The sequence below is a fragment of the Xyrauchen texanus genome, chromosome 33 (genome assembly GCF_025860055.1).
Source record: "Xyrauchen texanus isolate HMW12.3.18 chromosome 33, RBS_HiC_50CHRs, whole genome shotgun sequence".
Classification (NCBI taxonomy): Eukaryota; Metazoa; Chordata; class Actinopteri; order Cypriniformes; family Catostomidae; genus Xyrauchen; species Xyrauchen texanus.
Genome location: NC_068308.1, coordinates 35,671,904 through 35,687,077, shown reverse-complemented (window position 1 = coordinate 35,687,077; position 15,174 = coordinate 35,671,904). Strand labels below are relative to the sequence as shown.

The following is a 15,174-nucleotide window of genomic DNA, read 5'->3' as shown; positions in this document are numbered from 1 at the left end:
ACCCAAATGTAATCGAACGGTTTATGTGTACAACTTATGGTAAAAACAATCTATAATATGTTGCATTTAACATTAACCAAGATAATAATAACTAGTGTAAAAGTATGTTCATTCTTAGTCCATGTTCACAAATACATCCTTACTGTAAAGTGCTACCACATTTAACTGAAGTCTCCTTTAATATCACTTAAGATAAATTAAAGTTTGAATCCTTTGATTTACAGACTTTTAAAGAATCCAAGACAACTCTTACATTTGGAAAACATTTATTTCTGTTGATTTCATCTGTTGATACAAAACCACTATGAAATTAACACATATACCGAATATGATTTTTCAAGACTACAAAACATGCACAATTGTACACAATTTCCCTTATACTCCCTTGCCTGATTCATGGACCGTTAAAGGCAATCTTTGGGCTGGAAGCCTGACTGTTCAGATCCATGATTTCTGATTGCTCTTCAGTTCAGCACTATGGCAAACTTAAACGACATTGGTAAATACGCATCTCAAATAATCTTGAAATATTTTGTACCTTATTTGTAATTTCGGTGAAATTTCAGTGTAGTTGAGCTGATATGGTCAACTTTGGTGTGTGTGTGTGTGTGTGTTGTTGTTTTTTGTTTTTTTAAACAATATGAAAATGACTGATTTACAGAGAAAGGTTGCTGTTGCTGACAGCTGCTGTACTGTATATTTTACACTGCCTGGCCAAAAAAGAAGTGTCTGTTTGTATTTAAATAAGCAGATACTTAATAGCCTATGATTGGATCATTATTGCAGTGATTAATGTTTCAGCTGGCAACAATTCTTTTAACCCTAACTAATGCAGTGTGTAGCTTCTCATTTCTTAAACATGTCAGAAGACGTTTCCCGTGGTCCTGGAAAAGATGTTACTGTGTTTCAGAAGGGGCAAATTATTGGCCTGCATCAAGCAAAGAAAACAACTGGTTGAGGTGGAGATGATTGCTGAAATCACTGGAAATGTGTTAAGAACTGAACCAACACATTATTAAAACCTGGAAGGATAGTGGTGATCCGTCAGCTTGAATGATCGTGATCGTAGATCACTAAAATGCTTGCGGTCACATCATATAAAATTGACAGTAGAACTCTTGGCTATGTTTAATAGTTAAAGTAAGAGCATTTCCACATGCACAATGCAACAAGAACTTACATTATTGGAAGTAAACAGTTGTGTGGCCACTAGAAAGCCACTTGTTACTGAGGCTAATCGGAAAAAACGACTTCAGTTTTCTAGGGAGCATAAAGATTGGACTGTTGAGCAATGGAAAAAGGTCATGTGGTCTGACAAGTCCAGATTTACCCTATTCAAAAGCGATGGGCGTGTCAGGGTAAGAAGGGTAGTGCATGAAGTGATGCACCCGTCACGCATCGTGCCCACTGTACAAGCCTCTGGAGGCAGTGTTATGATCTGGGATTGCTTCAGTTGGTCTGGTCTAGGCTCAGCAACATTATGTGGCAATAAAACGAAGTCAGCTGACAACCTGAATGTACTGAATGACCAGGTTATCCTATCAATGGATTTTTTTCTTCCCTGACAGCACAGGGCATATTCCAGGATGACAATGCCAATATTCATCGTGCTCAAATTGTGAAAGAGTGGTTCAGGGAGCATGAACAATAATTTTCACACATGAATTGACCACCACAGAGTCCTGACCTTAACCCTGACCTTGAAAGTCTTTGGGATGTGCTGGAGAAGACCCTACGGAGTGGTTCAACTCTCCCTTCATCAATACAAGATCTCGGCCAAAAATGTAAGCATCTCTGGACTGAAATAAATGTTCTGATGTCGCATAAGGTTGTCGAAACAATGGCACGTCGAATGCACACACACTAATCAAAGCTATAAGCCAATGAAATATTTGAGTATGTGACTCTTTGTTTTTTGGCCAGGCAGTGTAGATGTATACTCCGTAAACTGCCAGATTCCCAAAGCAAACAGGCATTTTGGTGTTCAAAACATTATAAATGCAGAAACAGCCTCAAAGCACAGAGAAAGATAATATATATACATATGTGTATGTGCGCACTGTTTAGTTTAATGTTTGATATGATCCCTGTTTTGATATGGTCCAGAAAGGGGAAAATCTCTTCCCAATTCACAGTCACATGCTTTGTTCAGACATGCAACAAAAAATCTGGATTTGTTTTTGGATTATAATCCATTCAGTTTTTTGTAGTCCAAAACTACTAAGATACTTCGAAGTACATCCATATGTGGTTTGAAATATTGATTAAAATCAGGATTGTATCTTCGTCTGAACGGTCAAATTGGTTTAAATTATTATATTTTTTTTTTTCATAATTTGGGATGAAATGCAGATGTAACGTCATAAAACAATTTGCAATATCGTCTGTAGCTGTGCCCCAAATACACACGTTTTTGCTCACTCTTTCCTCCTACAGCAAACTGTTGTGACATGTAATGAATGAGTGAACGAGCCATTTATGTCTCTTGAACCATGAGGTATGAAAGACCTGAGCAGGGACAAAATTTCCAGTTTTCCATCCATTCCATCTCTTAATCTGATGTACTGTAGATACAATAGATATTGAAAAAAAAAGGAAATGACTTCGAAAAAGAAATCGTATTTATGTGCAGTGTGAACAAAGCCTTAATTTCAGGTACCACATCAATAGAGTGCTCCGAATCCAGCATCTTGTGATCACTTGTTTCCATTAAACCCTTTCAGAATTCTCTTTATTCCCCTATTTATGATCCTCTCAATATTGTAAGTAGTCTTAGTTCAAGAAAATACAAAAATTATGAGGATGCAGAACATCTAACTATCTGCCTATGAGCCTAACATGACCTTCCCCAGCAGCGACGGCCCTGTAATGGACTGGCATCAGTATGTGCCGCAGAGGAACAATGGGAAAGGCTAGTGGAATACACTAGGGGGAAGCGAGACAGAGTGGCCCACAACCAGGGAGAGGAAGTGTGTCATGTGACCTCGTCCTATCTACACAAGCACCTATTCAAGACAAAGCAGCTGAGATGGTGAATGTGCGGATATGAGATTTTTCTTGTGTGCTTTTTCCTTTAGTGTTCCCTTAAAATGTGCCAGAGGTAGTTAAACGCCTTCCAATGTACACCCTAAAAAGGAAGAAAATATTTTTAGAAAAGAATGTCAATTGTGTATTACATGCATGTATAATAAATCTGAATGAATATATATATATATATATATATTATATACTGTGCCCTGAAATGGTACTTAGACACTTAAGCATGCTTAAAAATGTAACCATTAGAAAAAATACCAAATTAAGTGGCATTTATTTTAATAGAACAAGGACACACGATATTTTACCAAAATAATTTTGGTACGTTCTAATCTCTCTTTAGAGGTTTTGCAAATAATTGTTTTTGTTTATTACATAATATGCTGATTAATTAATCAAATTAATCACATATATCAATATTTGCATAGAAAGGCCCATTAAAAAATTATTCAATATTTAATGATTGAATAATTATATGTAAATAATTCTAAATTTAATACATATAATAAATCAGATAATTGAAATATACATCACACTATTATGGCAGACAATAAAAATCTATTGATTAGGCAGTTTGCAATTGAATTCGTCAATCTGTCCGAAATAGACTTATTGTAAGGACGTGTACAGTATATGTGCATGAGTCAGATGGACGATTTTGGAGCATCTCACATTGGATGGTTTGTTGTTTGGATGGTTTGTTGCCTATAGAGCTGAAGTTGCACTTACTGCCTCCTGCTGACTGGGACTCGTAAACACATGATGGTGGGACTTCAGCCATGATGTCAATTTTTTGCGATGGGAGAAGGTGCCTCAGGTTGTTCCTGGCAGGGTACTCAGCCATACAGGCTCCATATGGTTAGAATTAGGGGTGGGGCAGGGTTAGGGTATCTGTTGCCTGCCAGCGAACCCAGGAGTCTAATTGGCCATGGGTTCCCTTACAAAAATTGAGAATTCATGGCAAATTTACCACAAACCTTTTCACATTTTCACATTCAAATGAGTTTGCAGCAAACTGTCCATTGTTGCCAAAGGTTTGCTGCAAGTTCACCACTACTGGTGGAGAGCTGCAAACTTCTGGAAGACATTTGCAGTGAATCAAAATCTCATTTGCATGTGAAAAAAATGAGTAGCAAATTTGTGGCTAGTTTGCCAGAACTCTAGATATTTTGTAAATGTTTTTATAATGCCAGTTTTGGATTTATGAGTAAAATAAGGTCTGTGGTAAACACTGTTTGCAGATACTTGTATGTTTTCCATAACAAAAATCAAGAGCTCTGGAGATCACCACTACCGGTGAATAGCTGCAAACTTCTTGTGGCGAATCACAAGCTCATTTGCAAGTGAAAATATTAATGAGTGGTCAGTTTGCTGTAAGTGTGTCAGAACTTTTGTATGGGACTACAACTACCAAAAGCTTGTAAGTGTATGTGCTTGAGGAAACACAAAACCGTCATAGTCCTTATTTAGCAACTTGTTAGCAAAATATATATATTTTTTTTAAAAACACGACAGCTTCAAAATATGATTGTGTGTCATTTATGCTGTAGAACAAAACATCATAGAATCTTCAATTAATGTTTACCATAGACCTTATTTTACTCATAAATCCCAAACTGCCATTATAAAAACCCATAGGAAAATCCCAAGAGGACCTATGGCTCAAAAATGCTAATTATCTTATGGGTTTTTGGACTACAACCTGAAAAGCCCTATTGCTCCTATGGTAGTAAACCTCTTTATTATGACCCGGGGGAATGATTAATTGCATAAATGTGTTAAATTGACAGCCCTATTTAAAATATAAAACAATAGATGATGACAAGTATTTGGACACTTAACTAAGGTGTTGAACTACACCTGAGTGAACTTGTAGGGAACTGACTTCACACATCTACCAAAATGACCTTAGGAACATTGTTAATAATTAAATTAATGGAAAAGTGAAGTTAGTTCTGAGAAAATCTCAAGCATCTTTTGCTTGCCAGTTGGTTGAATTTTTTTCTTTTATCTAATGCAATGAAATGCAGGCATTTTTAAGTGTTGCTTAATTGTCCAAATATTTTTTGAGGCCACTATATATTTGCTTTGGAACATTTTGTGAAGTGAATTAGGTCTTGTATACAAGTGGACGAATACGTTTCAGCTCTTTCTCAGAGATACTGCAAGTTCATTTTCCATTCTTTTCAGTGCTGCTTTGAAAGCAGTCGTAAATCTGTGGAGTAGTTTTTGCGTAAGCAGAGTTGTGAGCTATCAGCCGAGAAGTGCTAAGTCATGCTAACCTCCAGAGCACGCTAGCATGCATTCCGGCACGCAGACCACGTCCACTACTGACCAAAACAAAGAGGGTAGACACAAAAAACAAGTACACTAGACACATTTGCTGTAAAATACTGACATATTTTTAAAAGTACACCTTAAAGGAATAGTTCACCCCAAAATGGAAATCCTCTCATCATTTACTCACTCTTACAACATACCAGATGTCGATGACTTAATTTCTTCAGCAGGACACAAATTGAAACTTTTAGAAGAATATCGCAGCTCTGTATTGCAAGTAAATGGGTGCCAAAATGTTTAAGCTCCAAAAATCACAGCATAGTGCACATAAAAGTAATCCATATGACTCGGATCAATATTTAAGTCCTTTTTTTCTATAATTCTCCTCCCTGCTCAATCTCCACTTTCACTTTCACATTCTTATTGTGTTTTTGGTGATTCATATTCTTCATGCATATGCTCCCAACTGGGCAGAGAGAAGAATTTCTAGCAAAAACTGTATTTTAAATATTGATCTGTTTCTCACACACAGCTATTATCTCACTTCTAAAGACATGGATTTAACCAATGGAGTCATATGGATTACGTCTATGCTGCTTTTGTCCTTTTTGGAGCATCAAAATTTATGAGGACCAACAGAGCTGAGATATTCTTATAAAAATCCTAATTTGTGTTCTGCAAAAGAAGGAAAGTCATACACATCTGGGATATCATGAGGGTGAGTAAATGATGAGAGAATTTTCATTTTTGGGTGAGCTATTCATTTAATGGACAGAATTTTCGATTTGATTAGATTCCTATATTATTTTATTCAATTCTGCTTCATTTAGGTATATACAATTTTTAATGTTCATTTGGCTAACATGTAAAAAAAAAAAAAATATGTAAAAATGAATAACAGGGCCCACAGTAAACTTTAGTGACCTGGGAAGCTCAGTGGTTAAGACGCTGACTACAACCCCTGGAGTTCGCTAGTTCGAATCCCAGGGCGTGCTGAGTGACTCCAGCCAGGTCTCCTAAGCAACCAAATTGGCCCTGGTTGCTAGGGAGGGTAGAGTCACATGGGGTAACCTCCTCGAGGTTGCTATAATGTGGCTTGTTCTCGGTGGGTTGAGCGTGGATGCCGCGGCGGATGGCGTGAATCCTCCACACGCGATATGTCTCCTTGGCAACACGCTCAACAAGCCACGTGATAAGATGCACACGGGTTGACGGTCTCAGACACAGAGGCGGCTGGGATTAGTCCTCCACCACCCGGACTGAGGCAAATCACTATGTGACCACGAGTACTTAAAAGCACATTGGGAATTGGGCATGCCAAATTGGGGATTTGGGATTTTAAGAATCAATATCACTATCGTTCAAATGAAGACTGCGATTAATCGGAACATGGATATTTTTCTTCCCTGCCCCTACGCTTTACATTTAAATGTGTGGGACAAAGATTATTAATATCCAAGTCCAAAAAATACAAAGTTTAAGGCCATGTGCTTGGAAAACAATCTTTTTAACAAAACTATTTTTAATTTTCGGAAGAATATGCGAGCTGTTTGCCCATTCTTGGTGGTTGCTTATTGGCTAAAGTCAAACTATCCCTACCCACAAGTCTGATAATGACTAAATATGTGATATTCTGGTACCTACATATGACTTTAATGAAAATCCATTGGATTGTTTTAGCCATTGTATCACCCGCCAGGCAAACATCTTAAGTTTGATTGTTTAGAAAAGTAATATTCCACCTCTCCTCAACTAGCAACACGATTTGAGGTATTGTTCAAATGTGTGGAACAAGTTACATTTACATTTACATTTATGCATTTGGCAGACGCTTTTATCCAAAGCGACTTACATTGCAATTATTACAGGGACAATCCCCCCGGAGCAACCTGGAGTTAAGTGCCTTGCTCAAGGACACAATGGTGGTGGCTGTGAGGTTAGAACCTGTGACCTTCTGATTAACAGCCCTGTGCTTTAGCCACTACGCTTTGATCAAATGACTCACCCAAGACCCACAGCAAGGATGTGTGAAAGGACCAGAGAGGGCAGGAAAACTTTGAGGAATTCTGCCGAGAAGATACCTCCCTTCTTCATCATACTAGTGTTCCTTATGCTAAGGGTGCTGGAGCGCTTCGGGTGCTTCAGCAAAAACTCCCTACAAAAACATTTACTGTATCAGATATTTGAGCCTAACTCCCAACAGAGAGCATGGACTGTCATTATTACATTATGATGCATGTTTGTACGTCGAGTAGATTTCTAAACGTTTCAGATACTTAGGCTGCAGGTTTTCGGGACGACTTGACCAATCCCATATCCAGTCTGCGTTTTTCTTCATCAGAATCTCCACCTCTCTTCTGCGCTCCAGATAGTCTTCCTCTGACTAAACCCAAACCACAAGAAAACAATAAGGTTTAGAACAGATAATTTCACAATGTTTGCAAGACACTGAGATTTGATTACAATAACATACTGTTTGGGTCATTTCACAAAAGATGGCTAACAGATTACTTTTTTTGTCTTATGTTGTATTGTTAAGGTGCAGCTGTGGATCAGGTGGTAGAGTGGGTCGGCTGCCAATCCCATGGTTGGTGGTTCGATTCCCGGCCCACACGACTCCACGTGCCAAAGTGTCCTTGGGCAAGACACTGAACCCCAAGTTGCTCCCAATGGCAGGCTAGCGCCTTGCATGGCAGCTCTGCCGCCATTGGTGTGTGAGTGTGAGTGTGTGTATGGGTGAATGGGAGCTTTGGTAACCTCTAAGGTTAAAAAAAGCACTATATAAGTGCAGACCATTTATTTAAAGGTGCACTCAGTAACTTTTGTCTTTGTGTTATCTTGGACTTCCAATGACACCTAGCGGCTTGGATGCAGCATCATTTAAAATGAATAGTTTTCAGTGTCAGATATCATTGTAGAAATATAGTTGTTTTCACAGTCAGCCATGATTACTTTAATTCATGAGTGAAAGTGTCCAATAACAGGATGGTTACTGTGATTTAAGGGAGTAGTATTCGGCTGATCACGTGATTCTAACATGGCAGCCCCCATGTGCGGACCCTCTCCCATGTAGATTCAAACATCTTTTATTAGGTTACTGATATGACTGGTCTTCATTTTAATGTGGTCATGATTTCCTACATATTTTGCAAAATTACAATTCATGTCTTTAGGATTTTAATTTTTTATCTTTAGTCTGTAAATGGCCACAAGAAAAGGTCTGATAATCCTGGTTACAGCAATTCTTCAGGTTAGAGACTCCTTTTATGACAAACTCGATAGTTTAGATCCTGCACTAGAAACCAAAGTTAGTTAAGTCATAGTACGGTAATAGCTGCTGCTCATATTCACCTGTGAGCTGTTTTTTTCTCCAGAGCTGTGGACTTCTGAGCCCCTGCGCAGATGCAAAGGAGTCTGAGATCTTGGAGGACTGGTGAGTAAATTGAAACATGTATTATAATCTCATCCCTATGTCATATAAAACCTGTATGCTCTTATTACTTTCTGTGGAACTCAAAAAGAGAATTTTTGAAAAAATATTCACACTGCTGTTTTCCATACAACGACAGTTTATAGTGGTTGTCCAGCTCCAAAAATTTCATATGATCACCATTAAAGTTGTCTATACAACTCATGCTCTTTAAAATGGCAAATATAACAGCATACAAGTTTTTGGAACCACATATTTCCTTTAACATCTCACAAGTGTATGCTATTCTGTAAATTCCCTTGCCAGGATTAATACAACATGACAGTATTTATTTAATTTCAGTTCACACTCTAAACATAAACAATGCATTCGTGACTGTATATAAATCAAACACAACAGCATATGACTGATTAAAATCCGGTCATCCTGACCTGTCACATGGTAAGCTGCCCCTGGAGCTGCTCCTGCCTGACTCGTGCTGAGCATCCAGCAGCATTTTCTCCAGGTCTCCACTAGGAGCAGTGCTGGCAGATTGTTCCTCTGCAGCTCCTTTAGGCGTGTTGCTGCCTCCATTATTAAAATGCAGCTCCACCCAGGAACCTGCAGTCAAAAGCAAAATAATATAAGGGAATAAGATTGTAATCTTTTATATGGTAGTTCTTATAGCATTATGTTGTATGGAGGTTGTATTATTATAGTCTATTAATATTGGTTAATGTTAAAATATACTATGTTTATATATATATATATATATATATATATATATATATATATATATATATATATAATGTTTTCTCCTGTCCAATATCAATATGTGATTTTTATGCACAACAGTCTCTAGAATTGACTCCAAATGGTGCCAAAAATGAAAAACATCCAGTGAGGGGCAGTTCTGTGGACAGAAATGTCTTGTTGATGAGAGAGTTCAACAGAGAATGGCCAGACTGATTTGAACTAACAAAGTCTACAGTAACTCAGATAACCACTCTGCACAATTGTGGCGAGAAGATTATCATCTCTGAATGCTATTCTGAGATGTGTGTTGGTGCTGTTTTGGTGGCACGAGGGGGACCTACACAATATTATGCAGGTGGTTTTAATGTTGTGGCTGATCGATGTGTGTGCGTGTACATATATATATATAGAGAGAGAGAGAGAGAGAGAGAGAGAGAGATACAAAAAATAATATATATATATATATATATATATATATATATATATATATATATATATATGAGATAGAGAGAGAGATAATAAAAATGTCTTACTAAAACTTTCAATTAGGAAAAAAGTCAATATTTCATTAATATCAATGCTTATGTCTTTGAAAGTTAATAAGAATCTGTGTTTGTTCCAGTATTGCAAGCAAAACATGTCAAAACCTGTAATGAATGGTTTATGAGCCTCAACGTCATTATCATGACATTAAAAATGGGTTGGGCATGAATCAGTTGCATTGGCATGACACAGCGACCATAAATATATAGATTTGCATGCCAGCCAGCACTTAAGACTCGACCCAGCAAGCCAGAGGAAAAATAAACAGAGCTCTGACTATAAATAGCTCATGATGACCGCTCATTACGTCATCAACGTCAGGTCATTTTATTCCATATTCATCATCCAATGAAATCAGGCCTGCGTAACCTCCACCTCCTTTCCCAAGGGAGCGCGAACGTGCCTGCATGCGTTTGTTTATGTCTGCATTGTGTCGCGCTCACAACAAAGGCAATTCGAATGATAAATTCGAACGCGTCTTGTTCCATTGTTACACTGTTTCAACGGCTCAGTGAAACACTGTAATTATGAAATACTCTTGCAAACGACTTCCTGTTTCATATAAGTTCTTCCATTTTTATTATCGCAGTCGGAGCACATGCGTCATGCCTGGGGTTTTACACACACCTGCATATTTTTATTTGGCACATTTCATGTCCGTAAAATTTTAATAACCACTTGAAAATTTGTAAGTGTTATGTTAAAGTGGAATTTGAAGCATATAGCATGACAAATAAGGACATGGTCACTTATTTCGTATCTAACTGACTGCCTAGTCATATATACTGTAGTAATATTTTATATTCAGAGCTTGATGTTTTAGAGAGAAAAAAACATGCTGTAAAATCGATATTTTAATTCCTGCAATATTATTTAAAATGGAGGGAATTTAAGCATAAAGGCTCACGTTGTTTATGCAAACATTACAGTTACATACCCTGAAGGTTTTCTTCGGGTGCACTTTTTGTCTCGGTCGACATTTCAGTGTCCTGTAGGGGCTACCGACAAAACAACCCGCAGAAGATGATTCACGTATAAATCCTTTAAATTGAGTTGATATTATTTAAGACTGCTCGACATAGCAGGCCTATCCAAAGGCATGTGGTATTTCACGTCCAAAAATTAAGTGTTTAGCTATGAGAATAGCTCTTGTCTATATATTTTGGATGTCCAACAGCAAGTGAAATATTCAACGAAACCACACAGCTGCTGGTGAGCCAACCTGCACCAGAATCTAGGGCAGACAGAAGAATGACAAAAATACTGGCACACTGGCACTCGGGATGCCAGATTGTGCGAATCTCCACATTTATATTGTTGCCAGATTGCGGTCAAAAACTCCTAGGTTCCCCATGAAGTTTCTCATTGTTTTTTAGTTTTTTATTTTCAGTCATTTCAAATCAGATGATTGCAACACACTCCAAAAAGTGGAGTGGGGGCAATTAAAGACTAATAACAATTTGATGAGTTAAAATAGCAAGGCGATGTGAAACAGGAGATGTTAAGTAGGTGAGGCAATTGTGTCTACAGTGAGCCTCCAAAAACAGCCTAGTCCTTTAAGAGCAAGGATCATTTGAGACTTGTCAATTTGCCAACAGATACTTCTGCAAATAATCCATCACTTTGGGAACAATGTTCTAATTTGTTCTCAAATTGGAAGGATTTTGGGCATTTCACCCTCTAGAGTGCACAATATAGTTAAAAGATTCAGGGAATATTGTCAAATCTCGGTGCATAATGGGCAAGGCGAAAACAACTTATCTTCTCTGATCCCTCAGACATCACTGTCTTAAAAAGCATCATTCATCTACAATGGATTTCATGAACGTGGGCTTGGGATTACTTTAGTAAACCTTTGTTAGTCAACACCTTTCGCCGTTACATCCACAGATGCAAGTTAAGACTTTACGATGCAAAGCAGAAGTCATACATCAACAGTGTCCAGAAGTGCTGCTGACTTCTCTGTGCTCGGTCTCATCTTAGATGAAAAGTAGAACAGTGGAACTGTTTTTTTTTTTTTTTTTTTGGTTAGATGAGTCCACATTTCAAATAGTTTTTTTTTAAATACAGCCATCGTGTTCTCTGGGCCAAAGAGGAAAAGGGCCATCCAAACTGTTATCAGCGTCAGGCCCAAAAGCCAGTGTCTGTATGGGCCAGGGGTGTGTCAGTGCCCATGGCATGGGTAACTCGCACATCTGTGAGGGCACAAAATGTGGACAGATATGTAAAAAACAAGAACTTTCAGCAGGACAACTTCAAACCCCATACTGGCCGAATAATCTGAGAGTGCAGGTGCTGCCTGCCTGCTGTACTGACCATCTCCAATTGAGAATGTGTGGTGTATTATGAATCACACAATATGGCAATGAAGGCCCCGTACAATTGTGCAGCTGAAAACCTGCATAATGGATGATTGGGGGGAAATTACACTTTTTGAACTTAACAAAATTTTGTCTTCAGTGACTAGATGCTTAATAAGTGTTGTTGTTGTTGTTGGAGTGGTGGTGGTGTAGTGGTCTAAAGCACTAAACTGTTAATCAGAAAGTCGCTGGTTCGATCCCCACAGCCACCACCATTGTGTCCTTGAGCAAGGCACTTAACTCCAGGTTGCTCCGGGGGGATTGTCCCTGTAATAAGGGCTCTGTAAGTCGCTTTGGATAAAAGCGTCTGCCAAATGCATAAATATGATGTTTCACTGTGGTAAACACTCAACTGTCCCAGTGTTGTTTTTATTTTGCCATGTGTTGCAATCATCTGATTTGAAATGACTATATAAAAAAAACAAGGTTAAACAATTTTTAGTTCAATATAGCAAAGGGTGAATATAATTTACAAATCAATCCTTTTTCATACATTGTTAAAACTGTGTGTTTACTGTTACTATACTCTTACGGACGTTGCCTATGATGCTTAAATATATAATACAGCGTATTGCAATGAATTTACTTGCTTGGAGAAGAATTATAAAGAGAGTGAACGATTTTGGACCGGGTTTGGTCTTAACATTTGATGGTACCGTGTCATTGGGTCAAGTTGGGTCACACTGTCTCTGATGTGGGCAAGATTCGGGCTTTTGGGACCTCTAGTAGTGATGCAAAAATGACTGCATCAGTCAATTCATGTATTTGTTATTTGGTTCTCATTTCTCAGGCGCCATCTGTATGGTTGGAGGATAATTCACTGAACTACACTAAGATGATAACGAGGTTCTTCAGTATTTTTAAGCAATCCTCAATTATGCAGTTCCTAGCATCGTCCATCTGCATGCATTACGAAGTCTCCAAACATATGAAAGCTATGCAATGCATAGGGTAACATTTAAAGTTGGTATATAGAGGTAGATTTATTTAGTTGTTTCACAGTTCAATACTTCTCAGTAAATGCATGGGATGGACAGTGACGTTATGTGATAGAGATGCAGTTGCAGTACATTGACCAGCGGGTGGCTACAGCATTCTGTCTTTCCGTGTATATCTCTCTCTCTTGCTCTCTCTCTTTCTCACACATAGGCACCCTCAAACCCAGGATAGAAGCCAGGCATACAACGCATCCAGCAAAACTGCCAAATCCTTGTGTGCTTGCACGCCTGTGCATATGTGTGTATGTGTGTGTTCTGTGCATGCAACTGTATTCCTCTGCCTCCCCCTCCTTTCCTACTCTCTCCTGCTGGCATCATCTCTCGCCCTTCATCAGGGATGGTGAGGGAGTGTTTATGGTAAGTGCATAAAACCACTTCTCTCTCTTCCTGCAAAATATCTCCTCTAAAAAGCTGTAGCTCCCCCAGAGTTCCTCCTTTTTTAATTTGTTATTCCCGTTTGGAGCTATTCCTGGTGATGCATCACTGCCGGCTTCTCTATTACTAAAGATCCAGGCATCTGCGCAGATTGCAAGCAGCCCTATTCTGCTGTGGATTCAAGCATCTTCCTGCATGGAATTCAGGGCATGACAACATGCATCACTTGTCGTTTCAGAGCATGTGCTACAACTCACACGGAATGATGGAGGACCAACAGCTTCCTGGATAAAACCGGCAAACTAAAACATTACATCTCAAATCATGCATTTAAGGTTAGTTGCAATCTTAATGCGTTGAATTCTAATCAAATCAAGCTTGCTGTCATCACTTCACTTTAGATTCAACCAGGATGGCATCAAATTTGTGATATGTTTTAGACTTGTGTGATTACCAGATACTGATCCTGAGCTCGGCCTTCTGGGATGTTTGTCAGAACTGTCAATACGAGCTGTGGAATAGTGGTGCGAAGGGGAAATGTTGATCAAATTATACTGGTAGCAGTTGCAGCCGCGCTTACACAGGATGTTATAATGTCCACAGGCTGTCGTGTGCCCACTGAGACATTTGTTGAAATGTTCCCGAAGGGCCATCTGTGACATACAGTCTCTTTCTGCCTGACATCTATTTTCTTTGTATGCCTGGCAGAGAAACACAGCACAGGTTGCATAGGTTGTTTTCAAGTTACAGGCAGCCAATGACAAAATGTGCTGTTCTTTTGAACATGCATTGGTCTGAACTGATCTGAACTCATTGACTTTGGACAGGAAGGTTTAGCAAGGTTTTTTTTGGTTTGTTTCTCATTCATATCACTGTTGGTGCAGCTTACTGTGTTATTGATATATGTTCAAAGCTATTACAAGCAATGCCTTGGTTGTGCTTATAATAGACACATAATGGAAAGGAGATGCAAGATATTGACCATATTGTCACTTTCAAGTTGAATTTGACTCCAAAAACAGAGTTTGCAAGGTATGTTGTTATAAAATCAAGTTTATGAATATCATCATAAACTTATAATAACAAATGGGAAATGTGTGTTACCTTAATTTGAATGTAATTTCTTTGATTGGAGGCATTGCAAATGATAACAGTATAACAAAGTAGTGTTTTTTTAAATGAAATGTAAATAAAGGTAATTCTATGTTAAAATTCGTCACGCTATTTGTAGGTTGATTCCCTCTACAAGTGTAACAATGTAGCTCAGTGATGCAATAAAAGCATTACTGTATTACTATGTTCACATAGCAACATTGGCTCAACCAATGGTGTGAGTCTGGGGGTGGGACTATCTGTTTGGCTGACCAATGGTTGGTAGATGCTAGTTAGGCAGAAATTACAAACTCCACCTTTACCA

General features: G+C 38.4%; 2 protein-coding genes across 20 annotated transcripts in view; one reads left to right on the top strand and one right to left on the bottom strand.

Moving 5' to 3' along the window:
- Positions 1-249: 249 nt before the first annotated feature.
- bnip3 (BCL2 interacting protein 3) lies at positions 250-11,268 on the bottom strand. Its single transcript, XM_052102200.1, has 6 exons — positions 10,962-11,268; positions 9,178-9,346; positions 8,668-8,746; positions 7,593-7,699; positions 7,322-7,471; positions 250-3,127 (listed from the first exon to the last, which is right to left on the bottom strand). Exons 1-6 carry the CDS (start codon positions 11,002-11,004, stop codon positions 3,085-3,087), a joined length of 591 nt encoding a protein of 196 aa, XP_051958160.1. The 5' UTR covers positions 11,005-11,268; the 3' UTR covers positions 250-3,084.
- Positions 11,269-13,538: 2,270 nt separating this feature from the next.
- LOC127626429 (janus kinase and microtubule-interacting protein 3-like) overlaps positions 13,539-15,174 on the top strand; it is a 67,155-nt gene continuing 65,519 nt past the window's right edge. For 17 of the 19 annotated variants that reach the window (XR_007968458.1, XM_052102194.1, XM_052102191.1 and 14 more), the window contains exon 1: positions 13,781-14,092. The gene's annotated coding sequence lies outside the window, so the exon portion shown is untranslated. Of the gene's footprint in view, positions 13,740-13,780; positions 14,093-15,174 lie in introns of those variants that run through there. The other 2 variants (XM_052102177.1, XM_052102176.1) reach the window with 2 other exon arrangements.

What these genes read in the sequence shown, in the direction of transcription:
- bnip3 (XM_052102200.1), bottom strand. Translation starts at nt 11,004, where the DNA reads ATGTCGACCGAGACAAAAAGTGCACCCGAAGAAAACCTTCAGG. An exon ending in GGCAGCTTACCATGTGACAG is followed by an intron (nt 8,747 to 9,177) that starts GTCAGGATGACC and finishes TTTACTCACCAG; the next exon opens with TCCTCCAAGATCTCAGACTC. An exon ending in GAGAAAAAAACAGCTCACAG is followed by an intron (nt 7,700 to 8,667) that starts GTGAATATGAGC and finishes GTTTGGGTTTAG; the next exon opens with TCAGAGGAAGACTATCTGGA.